At 38.0% G+C, this 22307-nt stretch overlaps 1 protein-coding gene across 1 annotated transcript in view; it reads left to right on the plus strand.

Moving 5' to 3' along the window:
• Positions 1-22307, plus strand: part of LOC127632442 (multiple epidermal growth factor-like domains protein 6) — a 127625-nt gene that overhangs the window by 88103 nt on the left and 17215 nt on the right. Inside the window, exons 8-26 of the mRNA XM_052111027.1 lie at positions 3252-3374; positions 3574-3696; positions 6699-6836; positions 6925-7047; positions 7804-7926; positions 9085-9249; positions 9337-9468; positions 9549-9677; positions 9982-10110; positions 12080-12214; positions 12520-12654; positions 12981-13106; positions 14001-14132; positions 14246-14374; positions 14811-14939; positions 15925-16053; positions 16290-16418; positions 16834-16962; positions 19850-19978. Coding sequence (XP_051966987.1) covers positions 3252-3374; positions 3574-3696; positions 6699-6836; positions 6925-7047; positions 7804-7926; positions 9085-9249; positions 9337-9468; positions 9549-9677; positions 9982-10110; positions 12080-12214; positions 12520-12654; positions 12981-13106; positions 14001-14132; positions 14246-14374; positions 14811-14939; positions 15925-16053; positions 16290-16418; positions 16834-16962; positions 19850-19978 — 2487 coding nt within the window. The remainder of the gene's footprint in view (positions 1-3251; positions 3375-3573; positions 3697-6698; positions 6837-6924; positions 7048-7803; positions 7927-9084; positions 9250-9336; positions 9469-9548; positions 9678-9981; positions 10111-12079; positions 12215-12519; positions 12655-12980; positions 13107-14000; positions 14133-14245; positions 14375-14810; positions 14940-15924; positions 16054-16289; positions 16419-16833; positions 16963-19849; positions 19979-22307) is intronic.

The raw sequence follows: 22307 nt of genomic DNA on the forward strand, positions 1-22307 counted from the left end.
TTATTACACTTACAGTATTAGACAAAAGTTAGGTTTCATGGTAAAAAGTAAAGCATGGTAAAAAAAAAAAAAAAAACCTGCTTCACTACTTTTTTCTTTTTATTCCCTTTTCTCCCCAATTTGGAATGCCCAATTCCCACTACTTAGTTGGTCCTCGTGGTGGTGCGGTTACTCACCTCAATGCGGGTGGAGGAGGACAAGTCTCCACTCCTGAGACCGTCAATCCACTCATTTTACATTTACATTTACATTTATGCATTTGGCAGACACTTTTATCCAAAGCGACTTACAGTGCACTTATTACAGGGACAATACCCCCGGAGCAACCTGGAGTTAAGTGCCTTGCTCAAGGACACAATGGTGGTGGCTGTGGGGTTAGAACCTGTGACCTTCTGATTAACAGCCCTGTGCTTTAGCCACTACGCCACCACCACTCCATTTTATCACGTGACTCGCTGTGCATGACACCGTAGAGACTCACAGCATGTGGAAGCACATGCTACTCTTCGTGATCCACGGACAACTTACCACACGCCCCATTGAGAGCGAGAACCACTAATCGCGACCATGAGGAGGTTACCCCATGTGACTCTACCCTCCCTAGAAACCGGGCCAATTTAGTTGCTTGGGGACCTGGCTGGAGTCACTCAGCACACCCTAGATTCGAACTCACGACTCCAGGGGTGGTAGTCACCGCCAATACTCGCTGGACTACCTAGACCCCCACTACTTATTTTTAAAGAGATAATAAAAGATTATGATTAAGTTTGCAAGTTTATTTAAAAAATATATATTTACAATAATCTCAGGTCCGTTACACCAACTAGATATTTTTACACTACCGGTAATATTTTTCCTACTCCACCAAAAAATGAAATACTGTAAAAATCATTTAGAGGTGTACTAAAGTCATTCTCTGTATGAATTGTTTTTTAATGTTTCTTTTGGATAAATGAATAGATCCCAACTAAAAATATTAGCATCATGGCATTGACCCTAAATTGATCCTGCATCCAATTTGAAAATTGAATGAGTTTTGCTCATTTAGCCTTAAGTGGCATGGGCGTAAAATACGTGGGGAGTGTGGGGGACGTGTGCCCCTCACTTTCAATAAAACCAAATTTGACTGAAATGATCTTTAAACTCGTATATCAATGTGACGGCACACCTTATTAACAGGTCAGTTAAGATCTATTTGCCATAATCTTGAAACATTTCTTAAACATCGTAGACATAATAAATTAAAATTAGTGTCTTGATGGCGAGGGAGTGACATTGATTTGCAATTGTACAACTTTGTTCAATTATCACAAATTGGTGACTTGGACATTTCTCTCTCTTTATGTCTCATCTTTTAACAAACAGCTTGTTTTACCGTCTTTCTGAGGTCATCTAGAGTTTTGTGTTCTGTTGTGCTTTGATGAAGAATTATGATGGCAGAATAATGTCTGTTGTTCTGTGTCTTTAAATCTGTAATTGTTGGCTGCAGACAGTGTTTCATGTGCAACACTCCAGCTGTTGGATGGACTGGAACAATTAAACACACTTGAGTATGTGAGAGAGGAGTTATCTAGACCAGGATTTGTTTGATAAACTGGACTTGTATACATTGTAGTTATCACTCATATTTTATTATGTCTTTATATGATTCGACTGAGCGCTGTGCAGAAATGGTATATAACACACTAATGGATCATGTATGTTATTTTTACATTTGGTCCAGTTTTATCAATTAGTATCAGTAAGTCTTGAATAAAAATGATGGATTTACTATCCTACTAATAATACAACAACTAATAAATGGAGAAATAGTGATGAAAAAGTTTCCAAAGGCAAAATCCAAAGTAACAGTCAGTATCTGGTGTGGCCACCAGCTGCATTAAGTACTGCAGTGCATCTCCTCCTCATGGACTGCACCAGATTCACCAGTTATTGCTGTGAGAGGTTACCCCACTCTTCCACCAAAGCACTTGCAAGTTTCCAGACATTTCTGGGGGAATGGCCCTAGCCCTCACCCTCCGATCCAACAGGTCCCAGACGTGCTCAATGGGATTGAGATCCGGTCTCTTCGCTGGCCATTTACATTCCTGATCTTGCAGGAAATCACACACAGAATGAGCAGTATAGCTGGTGACATTGTCATGTTGGAGGGTCATGTCAGGATGAGCCTGCAGGAAGGGTACCACATGAGGGAGGAGGATGTCTTCCCTGTTACGCACAACGTTGAGATTATGCTATGACAACAAGCTCAGTCCGATGATGCTGTGACACACCGCCCCAGACCATGACGGACCCTCCTCCTCAAAATCGATCATACTCCAGAGTACAGGCCTCGGTGTAACGCTGATCCTTTTTTTAATGATAAACGTGAGTCTGACCATCACCCCTGATGAGATGAAATCGTGACTCGCCAGTGAAGAGCACTTTTTGCCAGTCCTGTCTGGTTCAGCGAAAGTGGGTTTGTGCCCAAAGGCGACGTTATTGCTGGTGATGTCTGGTAAGGACCTGCCTTACAACAGGCCTGCAAGCCCTCAGTCCAGCCTCTCTCAGCCTATTGCGGACAGTCTAAGCACTGATGGAGGGATTGTGCATTCCTGGTGTAATTCGGGCGGTTGTTGTTGCCATCCTGTACCTGTCCCGTAGGTGTGATATTCGGATGTACTAATCATGTGCAGGTTTTGTTACCCATGGCTTGCCACTGTGAGGACGATTAGCTGTCCTTCTTGACTCCCTGTAGCGCTATCTTAGGCGTCTCGCAGTACAGACATTGCAATTTATTGCCTTGGCCACATCTGCTGTCCTCATGCCTCCATGCAGCATGCCTAAAGCACATTCACGCAGATGAGCAGGGACCCTGGGCATCTTTCTTTTGGTGTTTTTCAGAGACAGTAGAAAGGTCTCTTTAGTGTCCGAAGTTTTAATAACTGTGACCTTAATTGCCTACCGTCTGTAAGCTGTTAGTGTCTTAATGACCGTTCTACAGGTGCATGTTCATTAATGGTTTATGAATTTTTACATGAATCAGTAAAAAGTATTAAAATATGTTTTTTTTTATTTAGTAATAATATTTTAAAACAAAACTATTCAGAGAAAATGTACATATACTGGTACATATAAAAACATATATTATATAATAGCTCTGACATTATTATGTCAAGTGTCATAAATGATGAATCTCTCTTAGTTTGTTTCAGCAGTAGAGCATTCTAAAGTGTTAATATTTCATCTATCTTTTCTTATCCTATTATCAGTGGAGAACCCGTGTGCGGTGCGGAATGGCGGTTGTTCTCAGGAGTGCATCAGGGATGGAGTTCAGACCCACTGTGGCTGTCGTCCGGGTTATCAATTGGCCAAAGATGGCAAGACCTGTGAAGGTAAAATGTAGCTGGATTGTGACCTGGTGGCACTATGTGTCTATTTTGGGGTTTTCATTATTATTTGAATCCTATATTTTGTTTAGATTTCATTGTTTGTGCCACTTCGATGTCTGCTTACTCCAGTCCGCATGCTAAGCTGTGCCTTTAAAGTTTATTTTTGCATGTGTGTGTTTACGCTGTATGTACTTTACATCAGACATTGACGAGTGCCAGACGGGCCAGGCGGACTGCGCTCATGATTGTCATAACACTCGGGGATCTTTCATGTGTGTGTGTCACACTGCCTATGAATTGGGTGTTGACGGGAAGCAGTGCTATCGTGAGTATATCATCTGACCCTGGACGGGCCCTGCCACATCAAACACAACATCTGTCACTTATTTGCTAGAAACAATAGAAACATTTTGTACATTAAAAACATTTGTTGTGGGTAGCACTCTGACATATTTGTTCAGTAGTTTCCCGGCCGACCCGCGATTGAGTTCCAGCTCAAGGACCCGATCCTGATCCCTCTCTTCTCCACAATAATTTTGGATCTCTCTCCCCTCAAACCCATCTAATAAAGGCGAAAAATGCAAAATTGTATTTTTAATACAATTTGTTTATTTGTGTAGCCTTGTTCAAATTCTGCTGCCTCTGAAAAATATCCACAGATTTCCTGACAAACCAATGTACAGCGCTAATGCTGTGATGATTCTAATTGCTGCTGGAGTATTTTCTTGTTTTGTTCTCCATAAGAAACTAGCATTACGAGCATTCCAGATGGAGAACAACATCCATTTGAAGTCTTAGATTGAGTAAACATGAGTTAAGGCTCAATCTGCACAGTCTTAACAACTCAATGTATTCAATAATATCAATGTGAATAACCTCGATTCATGGCTTCATGTCATCCACCCTCTCCTTAAACATTTGAAATATATATATATATATATATATATATATATATATATATATATATATATATATATATATATATATATATATAACTAACCAAACACAACAATCACATGCACAAATTAATAATGAACTTTAATGCACTTCCCAGATGAATGGAATTACCAAATTAAGCTAAGGTGGATGTTATTTACACTTATTGAGAATAGTTGCATGTGCTATTTGCACCCAGGTGTAAATTGTGGTGTATGATTTGCACAGCACTGTATTATAGTGTATTCTAAAACAGTATATTTAAGCAATATCACACGCGCACGAGTGCGATATGGTCCTACATCAACGCTGCTGTGATTCGGCCGTAGGTAATCATATAGCATGATTACGAGTGTGATATTGCTAAAAAATACTGTTTTAGAATACACTATAATACAGTGCTGTACAGTGCAGTGGAAAAATTGTGTACGGTCATAAAAACGCTTTCGTGCATGGAACTAATTTCTTATGTGATGGATCAGAATCTGCCATTGCTGATTCAAACCAAATGATGCGTCCAAGCCTTCATTAGTAATTCAAAAATGTCACTTCAGAAATAGTATCACGACTTGTGCTGTTTCTAACAAGTTATTGTATAAACAAGGATGGATGTGTGTGTGTGTGTGTGTGTGTGTGTGTGTGTGTGTATGTGTGTGTGTGTATATATGTGTGTGTGTGTGTGTGTGTGTATTTATATGTGTGTGTGTGTGTGTGTGATGTGTGTGGGTGGGTGAGAGAGAGAGCGCGAGTGAGCGTGTGTGATCACCTGTTGCCACTCCCAAGCAGAGATGCTGTCAGCTTTCTGAAGATCAGCTTTCTCAGTGGAAAAATAGCATTCAAGTGGGGGTAATTCTCCCTTTTTCGTGGTAGCCAGGGCGCAAACATCCATCACTATACAAATTGCAATGTCCACCATTTTAAACAGCACCCATTGTGTAATTAATCAGTCTGCTGTGTTTCTCAGCTGTGATGAGCAGTAATGCTGAAGTTGTTAGTTTAAAGCCATTTAAAGCTACTTCCTAACTTTAGTAGTGCAGTGTAGTTTAGACAAGCGATCATGAAGAGCTGTTTTATAGACACTGGCTGACGTGGATTCACTTCATGTCACCTAATTGTCTCATATTACACACAAATATTATATTTTCCCAGCAGCTGCTGGCTGACAATGTCAAAAACAAAAGACAAACTAAAGCTCTTAACAGAATCAAAAACTTAATCCACTCTTAATCAAAACTTTAGTTTAGAGCGGCATGAACACAAGCGGAGTGATGCACACAGTGAAGCGTTGGAGTGCAGATGGTGTCAGACCATCAGTGCTCATGGTACATCTTTCGTCCAATCAGATTCGAGGACCGGAACTGACTGTTGTGTATAATATAACGACATATTTAGTGCATGTAGTATTGTGATGGAAACTTAAATACATCGCTGGCAGTGGGATGAAACGCACCTGATTTTTTGCATGAGATAGAGAGACCGTTCTCTTCCCCGTGCATGCATCATAACCCTCGCTGTCCACCAGCCTGTGAGATGCCGAGCCACTGAAAATGCCAGAATACAGTAGAGTATACTATAACAGCTTTGAAATATATGTCAAATAGAATGAAATAGAATAGCTCTGAAATACATAGAACAGAATAACCCTCAAATACATATAAAATAGCTGTGAAATACATGTAGAATAGAATAGCTCTGAAATACATGAATGGAATATAATGGAATAAAAGGTGGTGGTGTAGTGGGCTAAAGCACATAACTGTTAATCAGAAGGTCACTGGTTCGAACCCCACAGCCACCACCATTGTGTCCTTGAGCAAGGTTGCTCCGGGGGGATTGTCCCTGTATAAGTGCACTGTAAGTCGCTTTGGATAAAAGCGTTTGCCAAATGCATAGATATAAAATGTAAAATAGCTGTGTGATGCATGTAGAATGAAATAGTTCTAAAATATATATAGAATAGAATGAAATAGAATAGCTCTGGAATTCTTGTAAAATAGAATGAATAGAATAGAATAGCTCTAAAATATATATAGAATATAATTAAATAGTATAGCTCTGAAATACTTGTAAAATACAACGAATAGAATAGAAATGCTCTGAAATACATAAAACAGAATTACCCTAAAATACATATAAAATAGCTCTGGAATACATGTAATATAGAATGGAATATATTAGAATAGCTCTAAAATAAATATAGAATATCATTAAATAGTATAGCTCTGAAATACTTGTAAAATGGAATGGAATAGAATAGCGCTGAAATACACAGAGAATAGAATAAAATATATATTTTTTACATCCATTAACCGAAGCCAGTGGCAATAGTTCACTTTCTAATATGTTTCACTGTGTTCACTTTGGGTACATTTTTCTCCTCCTCTATGGCAGGTATAGAGATGGAGATTGTGAACAGTTGTGATCATAATAATGGTGGTTGTTCCCATCAATGTGAGCATTCAACCACTGGACCTGTGTGCAGCTGTAACCAAGGATACCAGCTAGACGATGATCACAAGACCTGCATTGGTAAAGAAACACTAAATATGACCATATGATGTTGTACTGCACAGGTGGGGTTACCATCTAAACTAAAGGTGTTTATTTTGTCTGTCAGATATAAATGAATGTAGAGATGGCAGCTTGTGCTGTGTGCAGGACTGTACAAACTATCCTGGAGGATACGAGTGTTACTGTACAGCTGGATATCGCCTGAATACCGACGGGTGCAGCTGTGATGGTATGACACTTACTCTCAGACATGGCTTGAAAAGACTTTTCTTTCTTGTGTTTACATGCTTTCTGTTGAAAAAGAAAGTTTGGGGGGACATATTGAAAGCCCCCCTTCCCCCCAGCTACATCACAGCCATAAGTCATTTGCTATCCAGCTATTGCTAGTCGGTTTTGGGTGATATTAAGGGGAGGGACATACTCTTTCTAGGGACAGCATTTGATTTGAATAAAATCTGTGAAGTGCAAGCGGAGTCAATACTTTTCCTGAAAGAGAAGGACTTTTAATTTCAAATGCATTTATCTACTAAAAGTTATTTGGTCTATTTTAGGAGTAACCTCGAGTGTAGATGACCTCTAAGCTATCTCACATGGACTAAAAGCCACAAAACTCTAATTTTGATTTCATGGCTTTGAATGTCAAAAGTTTTCTTATAAAATATAGTGTGTGATAAGGAGGAGGGCGTGGCTAGGCCGTCGCTGAATCAGCTGATCAGTGGGAAAGCGAGAAGGGGCGCCGGAGATGCCAGTTCGAGAGAGAGAGAGATGCACTCGGCTGCATTGCATGTGTGTCTGTTTATGTTTGTTGAGTTTTTTTTAAACTGTTCAGCCGGTTTCCACCTCCTCCTTGCCTGTCCTTTACCTGTTACATAATGTTTTATGAATCTATGTGCATGCAAAACATCCTTCCAGTTCAGGGATTTTATATTCTTGGTTATGGGTATGTAAATATATGAAATGTGTGCTATAATTAATCTGATTACAGATATAGATGAGTGTTTGGCTTCAAATGGAGGATGTGATCACATTTGTCAAAACAGTGCTGGTTCCTTCCAATGTTACTGTAGACGTGGATATCATCTCGATGAAGACCGTCGTTCATGTATATGTGAGTTTTCAGCCTGTCTTGGACTTGTTTTGCCCACCTAAATATTCAATAAAAATATTCAAAAAGGGGGCCTGTGTAGCTCAGCGAGTATAGACGCTGACTACCACCCCTGGAGTCACGACTCCAGCCAGGTCTCATAAGCAACCAAATTGGCCCGTTTGCTAAGGAGGGTAGAGTCGCATTCGGTTGGAATAATGTACAGATTTTGCTCTTATGGAAAGACATTTTTACTTTTATTCACCAAAGTGGTATTCGACTGATCACAATTTATAGTCAGGACATTAATAACATGAAAAATAACTATTACAATTTTTTTTTAATTCAGAACTTCTTAAACTACTTCAAAGAGTTCTCATCAATAAATGACAGCTTTGCAGATCCTTGGCAATCTAGCTGTCAGTTTGTCCAGATACTCAGGTGAAAATTCACCCCACACTTCCTGTAGCACTTGCCATAGATGTGACTGTCTTGTCAGGCACTTCTCACACACCTTACAGTTTAGCTGATCCCACAAAAGCTCAATGTGGTTAAGATCCATAACACTCTTTTCCAATTATCTGTTGTCCAATGTCTGTGTTTCTTTGCCCACTCTAACTTTTTCCTTTTGCTTTTTTGTTTCAAAAGTGGCTTTTTCTTTGCAATTCTTCCCATAAGTCACCCCTGAGTCTTCTCTTTACTGTTGTACATGAAACTGGTGTTGAGCAGGTAGAATTCAATGAACCAAATAGCTTTCAGCTGTGTTTGATATAATGGCAAGTGATTGTCTAGTACCAAATTAGCAATTTAGCATGATTACTCAAGGATAAGGAATGCTGTGGATGCTGTGGATGCTAAAACAGACTAAAATATTCATGAAAGTTTATGGAGCCAGCATTTTATTTTTTTTGGAATACCATGCACTGATGAATCGCTCACAATAAAAATGACAATTAAGTTAATTATAAAAGTAAATAAAGTGGTTAGTCAATTGACCAGATAATAATTTGTATATTGTAGTCTTAAAAGTACAATAGCAAAAACAACCGGTAACTTATGGCATTTTTTTATGCAGTAAAATGCCACAATAGTGTAGAATATGTCCTCTTTAGAATCAAACTTAGCTTGAAACCAAATATGGTTATTCGTGTGTGTATCTCTGTGTGTGATTGTTGCTCTCAGCTCTGGAGGATGCAGTGGAGGATCTGAGCAGAGGTCACACAGTGGAACGACCACGACCACAGTTAACCATCCTGCAGGATTATGAGCAAGTTCTGGAGAGATATGATGACTATGAGGAGGACACTGGGGAACTGAGAGCTGAGAGCACGCTAGCTAAGAAATTCAGTGAGAACGTTAAAGCTCAGATCCAAAATATGATGCATAATCAGAATAAGATGAAATTTCCAATTCATTCTCGTCTCTTCTCTGCAGTCTGTTTGAATGAGTCGTTCGGCTTTGACTGCAGTCTGTCATGTGAAGATTGTGGTAATGGTGGAGTGTGTAACATACACAGAACCGCCTGTGTCTGTCCTGACGGATGGACAGGAATCATCTGTAATGAGAGTGAGTGAAAGATATGTTTTGTGTACTGATCACAATTACTTCCTTAAATTGATTTGTGTATGTTTGTGTGTGTTATTCAGCGTGTCCTGATGGCTGGTTTGGCAGGAACTGTTCGTTCATCTGTAAGTGTAGGAATGGTGGTGTGTGTGATCCGGTCACTGGCAGCTGCCGATGTCCACCAGGAGTCAGTGGAGATCTGTGTCAGAACGGTCAGTTTATATTTATAGTTTATAATGATGCCACTGCAACCTACATTACTGACGAAATATAATATATATATACTAAGACTATCACAAATGTTAGCATAAATAAATGAGTGTAAATATAGATTTATTGAGGTATAATGATTGTAAATGAAAATTATGTGAAATGAAAAACAACATGAAATATGTTACGAATGAGATTTCAGTCTTTAGGCTGTTTTTTAATGTGACTTGTATCCATAGAAAAAAGTTATGATTATAGAGTTATTATAGATTATACAGAATGTGTGAATTTTTGTCTTTCATTCAGGTTGTCCTAAGGGTCTCTATGGAAAGTTTTGTAATAAGAAATGTAATTGTGCTAATAACGGGCGTTGTCATCGCGCGTATGGGGCGTGTCCGTGTGACCCAGGACTGTATGGACGATTCTGCCACCTGCGTGAGTAAACACTCAGTTCTAATCTTTTTATTTTTATTATTCTAATAAATCTCTGCTTTAAAATCAGTGCCAGACACCTGTCTAATAATAGATTCCAATTACCAAGATGCATTAGATTTTTGACTATTTTATCTGTCCCATCATATCAAACTAGAGGTTGACCAATAGTTGATTTTGCTGATACCATAACTAATGCTGCCTTCATGTACTATCAGAATTATCCTACTTCCCCTTCTGAAGTGGCAATTGCATACGTTGTGTTCATGTGCTTTGTTGTCGGAAAGAACAGGAAACATGGACGACACTAGGTTCATTCATTCATATTTCTTGAGGAACTTTTATTTTGACACCATAATACATATCAACAAAGTCTTTCCAGCAAGTCAGTCCACTATCGGCCAACTTTGGAATGCTCTCAGGAGGCTATTTCCAGTCATGCCAGTGCAGCTTCTATCTACTTGAATGGTTAAAGACCAAAATCTCAAAAACGGTTGGTCAAGATTACGATCAAAGAACATATTTCAAATCAGCAATAAAATCTGATAATACTGGTATAATACAGTTTGATTATTCACCTCATATTACACAATCAAAATATTAATTTCCTGGCTTGTATAGCTACTGCGCATGTGCGTTCTAGAGTTGATTGACAGGTGATGTCTGTATCTAAAAGGAGATTGGCTCTTTTTACTGTAAGGCAGGACTTCTTTTCTACATCCGTTGGGCGTTCAGAGCTCCTTGGTTGAGCGTTCCAGTTTCTCCCATTTTAATAGAAGTTGCCCATCTCTTCTAAATAATCTCTGATATCACTCAGCTTGCTGACAAAAAAACAATCAATAATACTAATAATTTTGGTCAAATACAAGCTATTTTCATGGTGTAAAAATGTACAACATGTATAAAATGGTTGCTGATATACATAAATGAATATGATCAAAACGGCAAGCACTAACAATTAGCTATATTTAGAAAATGAACAAAACCTGTCATTCACTACAGAAACTGTACTCTCCTCCGCCATGTTGAAAGTTTAGGACTCCTCCCAACTCGGAAACTAAGGTATCAAAATTATCTTCGAGTTTTCCAGTCGTAATAATCACTTGAGGGTTCATTCATGTGCAACTTCCAACTCGTATTTACGATAACTCCAATAACAAGTGAAGGCAGCATAAGGTGGTGGAAAATACGGATAGTTGTAGACCAATTCATTAGCCGATAGACTTTATAATCGCTAAAAACTTTACTATGACAGGCAAAGACTTGGAAGTTATAAGAGTCCAACATGAATAAAATCTGAAATGCAATTTATTGTTCAATCAAAATTCCAATAAACCAGGAAAAAATTACGATTTTGTGCATAACGTGAGACTTTAACTATTAAACAAGCCCGAAACACACTGGCAACTCTTATTCTGAAATGATGGAGACTTGGCTCCATTACAATGCTCTATAATAAAGTAGGTTATTTACCAAATTAAGGTTTTTTTTATAGCTTATACAGTATATTCCCCAGATGAATGGTTTTGTTTATATATATTTCACCAGATGTTGATGAGGAATAATTTTTATTACTATTCACAAGATATGATATTTTAGAAACTTATACTGTAGAAGCAAGCCCGTTCTAACTGTAGAATTGTCTAGCGCCAGCCACAGAGGCATATAGAGGAGTAATACAAAATAAAAGTATCGGCAACTATCAGCATAGATTTTGTCCGATAACCGATAGTTCTGAAAAGTAACTATCAGCACTGATTAATCGCTAAAACCAATATTTTGGTCTACCTGTATTACAAACCCATTATTAACTTTATTCAGACCCATGTACAACTGTTAAGTGTGTTAAGTCATCCATTTGTGTCTGTTTCTGTCCATTTACTTTCTCTAATGCAAAATAATTACTTTACACTGACAACGATACATTCCTAGTTTTAACTTCGTCTTCTGCCTGTCTTCTCTGTTCATGTAGCATGTCCTAAGTGGATGTTTGGACCGGGCTGCTCTGAAGAGTGTCCGTGTGTCCAGCAGAACAGTGTAGAATGTGACCGTCGTCATGGCGCCTGCATCTGCAAACTAGGTTACCGGGGCGACACCTGCAAAGAAGGTCTGTTTGCACAACGGAGGTCTTAACTGACTGTAGCATTTCATAATATGAGCTCAGAGTGCAACCTAAAGTTTAATCGCTGTAAAGAGTTCAGATATTTGCAACAAGTACACATTAATCCTTTTCATTGCAGCTTTTTACGTAAATTATAAATTGTTATATCAGAAAAACATCAGCAACTTAAACTGTATGCAAGTTTGATCATGGTCAGGGATGCCAATGTAAGTTTCTGCAAATTATGTATTGTTAATGTTTGTGTTCATAGACTAACTACTGTAAATATCATCATTTGTTTTGTCTTGTAGAGTGTCAATTAGGCTTTTACGGCTCTGGGTGTGACATGAAGTGCTCTTGCCCGTCTGGAGTAGCCTGTGATCATGTGACCGGGGCGTGTCAACCCCATTGTCCACCTGGAAAGCAAGGAGAGAAATGTGATCAAAGTAAATAAAGTCAAAATATGCACTAGAGGGTACATATAGAAGTAAATAATGTGTCCAAACTAGTGATAGACCGATATATCGGCCAGCCCAATTAATCGGCTGATATTTGTGATTATCGCATCGGCAGATAACCTGGATTGCTGTTGTTAAATTGTATTATGTGTATCTGAATATCTATCAGCCATCCTTCTCTTTAGATATCGTATCGATCATTGAAAAACTTAAATCGGTCGACCACTGGTCTATACAATCAGGTTGTGTGATTGTCATATGATTCACTGGTTATGTTGAAAAATCGTAATATTATTTGTTTTTTGCTGTCATAGATTGTGTTGATGGGAGATTTGGGATTGGCTGCTCTCAGTCATGTGACTGTTCAGGGGCACCATGTGACAAGATCACTGGCCAATGCTTGTGTCCCCCTGGAATATTTGGAAAATTCTGTGAGAAAGGTAAAATTACAGGAGAGATATTTATCACCATGCTTATATATCATCACATGTCAGTGGCGCACTTTTTGTAGTCCCGCCCACAGTGAAATATCATTGGTCCAATATCCTCTTCATATACTTTATAACTGTTTTTTTTTTGTTTTTTTAAACATCAGTTATGTCATGATTGTGACACATATTACAGAATTTTGTGAGTGGGGAGACACATTTCTCATTTAGGCCGAGCGATAAGTGAGGCGGTAGAAAAGACAGATAACTGATTAATCGATAACTGATAGTTTTTCTAAATCAGACATAGATGCTACAAGATTCCTCAATGAATAAAATCCCAGATGCAGTTTATTGTTCAACCAAAATCCCAATAATAACCAGAAAAAATTAAGTATTGGTGTATAATGCAGGATTTTTAACTATAAACAAGCCCAAAACAAACCAGGGACTCTTATTTTGAAAAGACAGATATTTGGCTCCACAATGTCCTATTGTAGTATTATCTAAATTAAGCTTTTTATTGCCTATTTATTCACCAAATGAAGATGATATTTTTCTTTGCATGCCCTCTCTTCAATTTAGAACACTTGATTATCAAAATCAAATATATTGAAGTGAAGATAAATAATTGGATGGAAGTTGGCGATGATGACGGATTTAGATTTTAGTGATTGCTTTCAGTTCACCTCTGCCACTGTTATTAGAACAGTCCATAGGTAAACATGGAGGAATACAAAACAAACATTATTAGCATGGACTTTTGCAGGTAACTGATACTTCCAATAAGCATCTATCGACACAGATTAAGTGGTAAAACAGATACATCATATCTACCACTGATTTTAACAGCTCATTACATTTTTTAGAAACATAATTGAAACAGATATTATCTTTCCATATCAGAGTGTGCTGATGGTCGCTGGGGGTTTGAGTGTCGGGAAACGTGTCCAGCTTGTGACAATGGAGGACATTGTGACAAACGTAATGGAACGTGCATCTGTCCGTCCGGATACATCGGCAGATTCTGCCAAAACTGTGAGTCGAGTTGGAAAAACTGCTATTAGTTCTTTGTGCTTCTCAAATGGAGATTAATTTTGAAGGATTTAGTGTTTAATGAAGCTACATTATCTGTATATGTGTGTGTTTAGTGTGCCCCATGGGTCGGTTTGGTCAGGGTTGTCAGCTCAAATGTTCATGTGATAACGGAGGTCGCTGTGATGCTGTAAGCGGGCGATGCTCATGCCCATCTGGCTGGACGGGACACAATTGCAGGAAAGGTACTACTGTATTTAACAATACATTCACAGGGTGGCGTATTATAAAATGGAGATGTCACTTCATCCCAGTCTAAAAATACACAATATAGTAACAGCTATGATGCATTACAGCTTTTAATCTTGTTACTGTGTATGTCACAGTGCAGCACCCAACTATTAACCCCTTCTAGAAGAAAGATAGCACTTAAAGGAACGTTCCAGAATCAATACAAGTTAAGCTCAGTCGAGAGCATTTGTGGCATAATGTTGATTACCACAAAAATATTCTTTGACTCATCCTTCCTTTTCTTTATAAAATGCAAGCAAGCTAGTCAAAATAATTTTTTGTGGTAATCAACATTAAGCCACAAATGATCTCGACTGAGCTTAACTTGTATTGAACTTGGAATATTCCTTATATGAATTTACTTCATAAAATAACACATTCCTCTGTCAGCCTGTGACGTTGGCCGCTGGGGTGTGGACTGTGAGAGTGTGTGTGACTGTAAAAACACTGACCAGTGTGATGGTCAGACAGGACGCTGTCACTGTGAGGCGGGATTCACAGGACCACAATGTGAACAGAGTGAGTGAGAAAACACACACTTTACCCTAACACACATTTAGATTGATGTATGTGGAGATGAGTGTTTGAAGTCAAACATGGAAGAGTGTCCGCAACTCATTTTACTTCTGTAATGTGTCGTATTTCCAACCAAAAATATGAGGGCTTGTGGTTACGTGGACTGATGAATTGTGCTCAGTAACCGTATTAATGAAAATAAATATGGCAAATTTTGATTTCACGTTGAAAACAAATTATGCAAAATACATTGAAATACATAATAACTGGCCAAATTTGCCCATTCAAATAAAAGGGATAGTTCACCCCAAAAATGTGATTCTCTCATTATTTACTCACCTTCATGCCATCCCAGATGTATATGACTTACTTTCTTCAGCAGAACACAAAGAATGATTTTAAGAAGAATATCTCAGCTCTGTAGGTCCATATAATGCAAGTGAATGGTGATCAGACAATTTTAGCTTCACAAAATCACATAAAGGAAACATATAAGTAATCCATCTGACTCCAGTGTTTAAATCCATATCTTCACATGCTATATAATAGGTGGGTGAAAAACAGAACAATATTTAAGTCCTTTTTTTACTCTAAATCTTCACTTTCACTTTCTCTTTCACATCTGATAATAAATTTAAACTGGAGATTTAGACTAAAAAAAGGACTTGAATATAGTTTTTTTTCTCACCCACACATTATATAACCGCTTAATGTTTTTTCTTATGGTTTATGTTGTTTCAAAGTTCTAGTCACCATTCACTTGCATTGTATGGACCTACAGAGCTGAGATATTTTTCTAAAAATCTTCATTTGTGTTCTGCAGAAGAAAGAAAGTCATACACATCTTGGATGGCATGAGGGTGAGTAAATGATAATAGACTTTTAATTTTTGAGTGAACTATACCTTTAGTTTTGCTCTGCATGGAAATGTGTTTTTAATGGTGTTTGTGTAAGTATTTGTATAAGAGATGTGGCATCTGTGCCCCAGAATGTCCTGCTGGTTCTTTTGGACTGGGCTGTAAGCATCGCTGTCAGTGTGACAATCAGGCGTCATGTGATCATGTGGGCGGAGCTTGTACTTGTAAGCTCGGCTGGACTGGAACCTTCTGTGAAAAGCGTAAGAGCACTCCACCAGTACAGTCATACAGAATTTGTTAACTTATTTTAAATTGACAGTTCACCCAAAACATTTTAATTCTGTTGTCATTTACTCATCCTCGTGTTGTTCCAAACGCCTATGATTTTCCTTCTTCCATGGGACACAAAATAAGATGTTTTGTCTTTTTTTTCCATACAATGAACGTTAATGGTGACTGAAGCTGTCGTTCTGTTTCTGTGTGTGTGTGTCCACAGCTTGTCCACAGGGATTCTATGGTCTGGAGTGTCAACAGAAGTGTGTGTGTATGAACGGGGGTGTCTGTAACCACATCAGTGGAGAATGTTCCTGTCTGCCAGGGTGGATTGACACACACTGTAACCAAAGTGAGCATATACAGAACATTAAAAAAATTACTTGAAGCGAGACAAATTATACAATAGTCCTTGAAAGCCATAAGTGGTCCATAACGTCCACTTAGAATGTTAGTCAAGGTTTCTTGCAACAGTCACAATTTAGATTTACACAGTCTCATGCAATTCATGTAAGTGCTTTTATAAAATTATAGGCTTCACATTTCTGCCTTCTAAAAATTGGCCCCATTTACTTCCATTGTAGGTGCATGTGCAAAAATGGTAAAAACAAAAAATTTATTTTCTAAATAGGAAACTTGCAGAGCTACAGATTGCAAACCCCTACTAAGTGCATCTTGAATACACTTTGATTATAATTTCTCATACCACAAATAAACCCTATCATTATTAAATTTCTGTGACTCATATCTCTCTGTGTGATCTGTAGCATGTCCTGTTGGATTGTATGGAGAGAGCTGTTCTCAGGTCTGTGTTTGTCACAATAACAACAGCTGTAATGCAGTGAGCGGTCAGTGTGACTGCACTGCGGGGTGGACGGGCGACAGCTGCTCACAGCGTAAGATTCAACCACATCATTCAATACAATTTGTTCTTGTTGAATTTTATAGTAATGATCAACCACTATAGGCTTATTAATGGCAGATACCAATATCTAGATTGGCTGCAATCTGATATAGCCAACATTGATACAATTCAATATAATGATGGCAAATGAGCCATAGTCCTCCACAAAATATCTGAAAGAATTTTGTGATGTACAGAATCTACAGTATGTACTGAAAATCCACTCTAAAGAATTTAAAAACAGAAAATGCATTGACAAGTCTTGAAACAATAAGGATTTTGCACCCCACCCTGTCCCTGTCCCTTTGCATGTTTGTTAATTCAATATTTTGGCTTATTCTGATTATGGTTTCAGCTTCCAGTAATGTCAGAAACATACTTTATATGCAGGTGCGCAAATGAAGATGCAAATGCTTGGCCAACGCATGGCAAGTGCGTGGTCCATGCTTAATATTTCGGAATGTGTTTCAGGCTTTGGGTCCGTTCTGACTTGCGCATTTAGTTCTGATGTCCATTTAGTTCATGTTAACATAGAAAAAACAAATTAAAAACAGCAGATGGACACAAAAAACCTTCGGTGTGAACAGCCCATAAGAATATTGTACCCTGAGGCGGCTCCATTCCATGTAATTCTGTATATTTTTCACAAATATCAGCATCAGAAAATGCGATTAAAAAAGACTTTGACAAAATATATGACAAATATTAATTAGAATGACATTTAATAATTAGGGTGACATCATTAAATTGAATTGAACTTATACATTTATACTAAATATAAACTAATGAACCAGAAGTCAACCTATTTTATATAACTTAGTCAAAATATAATGATAATCAGCAGCAATTGACTAAATATTTGGCCTCAAAAAGAAGGGAAAGTCCCTTTAAGGATCAGTGAATCCTTTATGTAAACTAGTTCATTTACATGAAGCATCTAAACAAACAGACTTACTAAAATGAATTCCCAAAACTAAATATATGTGAATCGTTTATTGAACCGGTTCATGAACGGTCTAAAAGAATCAATTTAATGAAATGGTTAATTTTTCCAAATATTCCCAATTTTCCAAAGGTACATACAAGAAAGAGAGGTGGTACTCCCATGGCTTCATTGCTGCATTCACAATACAGTTTAATGACAAATTAAGCATTTTGTGATGTTACAGCGCTACCCGATGGAATTTGTAGCTTGTAACTAGAAAAGCGACACTATTGTGAGAATAGCTGAGCTACTTTCACACTACTGAAAAATATAGTTAAGTTAGTAGCATCACTACATTTAGCCAGTTACTCCCCAACACTGATGTAAACATACAGACGTTTTTGTATGTTGTGCTGCCGGGACATTTTTCAGTGTCTTGCGCAGGAGAGCAACATTTTTTTAAGATGCCATGTAAGATTAAAAAGAACGTCAACTTTTAAAAGCGCATCTCAAGACACATATGTAACTATGAGATGCATAATCCATGGCTAGGTGTGCGTTATACTATTTTAATGCACAATGTGGAGGCAAAGAGGCGTGGCTACCTCCAAAAAGTGCATTCAAATCGTTTAACACAAATATTGTTGCTTTTATAGTGGAGTATCCCGCTTATATCATGACAACTTGCCAGCATTGATTACTTACAGCTGTCATTGATTTACAGTGCAATTTTGACTGGAAGTATAACAATAACTATTAACTTTACCCATGGGTCAATAGAGTTCTGCCTGTTTTAAATCAGACACAGAGATAAAGTAGTGCGGTACCAATCACTCTTTAAAAACTGTTAATTTAAATAATAATAGGCACATCATTTAGAAAGGTTGGCACTCCTCAGAACATGCAAGATTTAATTAATATTCTTTGCCATTTTCACATAAATGAGGAAAAACTAGCATTGCTAGTTGTAAAAATAGTACTTACTTTACGAGATGAGGAGAAATCTATCCAAAATGCTCTAATCCTGCAGACTGTGACCTCTGAGACATCCATGAATTAAGAATAAAACCACGATGTGGCCTTGCAAAAACAGCAAAAGTCTTAGTGTTATGAAACAGTCTCCATTTAGAGCTTCAGTCAGCAATGTGTGATGGTGGGGCGCCCTCTAGTGCACATGTTGAGCAGTGCAGCAATTTTAGATGATGTTTATCATTTTACAATATACTGTACATTTTCTTGCCTCGTCTTGTCGGATAGCGAAATATGCATTTGATGAATCTCGGTAACCTTCTCTCCCCCTCCGTTCTAAACAGCTGAATGTCAAACCATACTTTCCTCACAAGCGTTTTGGGTGAGTAATATGTTCTGATGAACACTGCTGTCTTTTCCGTGTTTTCTGTAGCACTTCACAGCTGATTTAAAGAAGGCACTGCATGACTTGATTATGTTGTTTTGTGATGTGACAGTTAATCCCAGCTCTGAGACTATATTCGTGTCCGGAGGTTGTTTGAACAGATTCTCGTTCTGAACTCTTGCAATGTCTCATTACGGAGGACAGCAAAGTAGGCGCATTAATATGGAACGATGATTAAAACTGACTGGAACTACATGTGCATTAAATGGTTTTAACGCACACATTCCATCTTATCAGTATCGAGAATTCAAACATACCGTGGTATAAGTTCTGTTAAATGAATTAAGCTACATCTAGCCTATTTTAGTGCAAGAATGCATCCGGTCTGAATAGTTGGAGGACAATAACCAACTCAAACTCAAGAAAACAAGCTCCATAATGCTTAATGATGGGGACATGATGGATAAATAAGTCTGCAAACTCGGCTACTCTTACAGGAAACCAGCGTTTTTCATGTCATGAGTAAGTCTATATACTATGAATATCTTATGCATTAGCAGTTGGTTATTCTCTTTTTTTTTTTATTGTTTATTTTTATAGAATGTTCCTCAGGATTCTTCGGGGTAGGCTGTGCTCAGAGGTGTCTGTGCCAGAATGGCGGTGTGTGTGACCCTGTGAATGGCCGATGCTTTTGCCCCAGTGGCTGGACGGGTGCTGCCTGTGAACTGGGTGAGTGAGACTGAGAGAGACTGGTCTTTAGTCTTATGCTTGTTGTTACACAAGCACACTAAAACATTCAGCACATTTGACACCATATTTGGTTTAGCTAGCAAAGTGTCAAACTAATCTGCTCAGATCAGATTTCATTTTATTTGCTTTGAGACAAATACATGGAATTTTCAGAAAGTCTGTTTGTTCTACTTGCAGTCTGGGGTTTTATTGAAGTAAATACTCTGCGTATAATATGTTATATATAAGATAATTGACATTAGAAAGTAACGTGTTCTGACAGGTAACATTGGATTTCAGTGCTGACTCTGTGGAAAATCTGGTCCACTTTGCAGACTAAAATCCTCCCACTTGGAAATGCAGAGACTGTCTGTTTGACATGTAAAATAACCAAATAAATGTTGTCCCATTTAAGTGCAACGTTGTCAGAAATAGTGGACACCACAATAATAAATAGGCATGGGAAAGTTATTTATTTATTTTTTTTCAATTAATTGCCTGTGTCTAGTTCAACTTGATCACACGGACAATCGATATATTGCTTCCGAAAACACATGTTCCCTGAATTACTGATAAGCAAAATCCCCCATCAGAGATTTTTGCATCAAATTGAGCATGAAGAAATTTCCCACTAGTGCTACTGATAGCGTGAGCAACACATGGGTTCTGGTCCTGTGGGAACAAGGAATTAAACACGCTTTTGTAAAGAATGATGAACGCATTTTAAAAGTTGAAATTTTACTCCGCTGGTTAGGTTTAGGTTTGTAGTTTGTGTTAGGGAGTAGTGCAAATCAAATGTGCATTCATGTTTACTGTATAACGTCCTTGTTGCTGTTCAACTGCAGTCCATGTCAGGTCTGTGCTCAAAACATGAGCCACCAGTTAAAGTAGTTCACCTAAAAATGGAAAATGTACTTTTACTCACTCATTTACTCACTCTTATGTTGTTCAAAACCCATATGCTGTTACTTTTCCTTGGAACATAAAAATAGGTATATTAAGCAGTTTATAGTGAGCAGGAGCTGTCAAGCTTCATAAATGACAAATACTATAAAGTGTAATTAAAGGTTCAGTATAAAGACATCATAACAGTAGTCCATATGACAAGTGCGGTATATTCCAAGCTTTCTGGGTCCATAGAGAAGCTTAGTGTTGTATGGATTACTTTTATGGTATTTTTATAATTATAATACTTTGGACTTGAGAGCAGTGGTCAGTATGAACTGTTATTGAAAGTAAAAGAGCAGCGTTCGGGTTCTCGAAAAAAATATTGTGTTAAGATTATACTGGGAAAAAAACACAGTGAGGCACAACATGAGGGCAGCAAATAATTTTGTGTATTTTTTATTTATTTTAATTTTTTTGCTAGCCAGCTGATGTCATGTCATTTTACAGATACATCAGTGATGAAAAGAAATTCAAAATGTATTCATCTTTTCTTCAAGACAGCTCAAAAAAGAAAGAAAAGATGACTGAAACAGGCATATTGCTAGCAATGCAGACACAGTGTTTGTCTTGTACTGTGTGAACTTAAAAAAAACAAAACAATTTGGTCGCTTTTAGAAAACTTTTAACACATTTAAAACCGTTATTCAGAAAATAATATTTTTAGCACCTTTACTATTTTATTAGTTTACTGAGGACCATTTGTGACCTCAACACCCACAACCCCCCCACCCCCAAAATGGTTGGGCCCCCCCTCCCAATGTTCAAGACATAGTTATGGCCTTGACTCTGGGGACATTTCACTGGAGCTCAAATGTCAGCCACTGGGCAGTGATTAGAATTTCAGTGAACAATACTGATTTCAGCTGAAGAACTTCCCTTACAAAAATCGAAAGTTCATGGCAAGTTTGCTACAAACAAGTGGAATGGTGCATAAAGTCAACTAATCATATTAAGTCGTTGCAACACTAGCCGATTTTCCCAGTGATTTTCAGGGGTGAGCTTCATTTACATAATCGGCGGCCAGGCGGAGGGAGACGAAGCGTGCATTAGCATCTCTCATCAGGTGGACTTCCTGGTGAGTTAAAGGTTCCAGCAATGGAGAAAAGGATCCAACGTGACAGGAAAAATCTTTCTGTTGCCGAGGCAGGCACTTGTTTTCTCGTCAGGAGACCAATGAGCTTCTTCTGAAGAACTGACAAGACGTCAAGCTGATCTGAGCAATTTCATCTCACTCAGCAGCATATCATCACAAACGCTGATTGTAATCCAAAGTGATTCTGTCACCAAGCGTTTTTCCACACTAAAATGACTAATGAAATCAGAAAGCAGATGCAAAACAGTCTGTTTTTTTTCTTGAACGTATTTTCTCACTGAAGGCTGC

The sequence above is a fragment of the Xyrauchen texanus genome, chromosome 39, assembly GCF_025860055.1.
Source record: "Xyrauchen texanus isolate HMW12.3.18 chromosome 39, RBS_HiC_50CHRs, whole genome shotgun sequence".
Lineage (NCBI taxonomy): Eukaryota > Metazoa > Chordata > Actinopteri > Cypriniformes > Catostomidae > Xyrauchen > Xyrauchen texanus.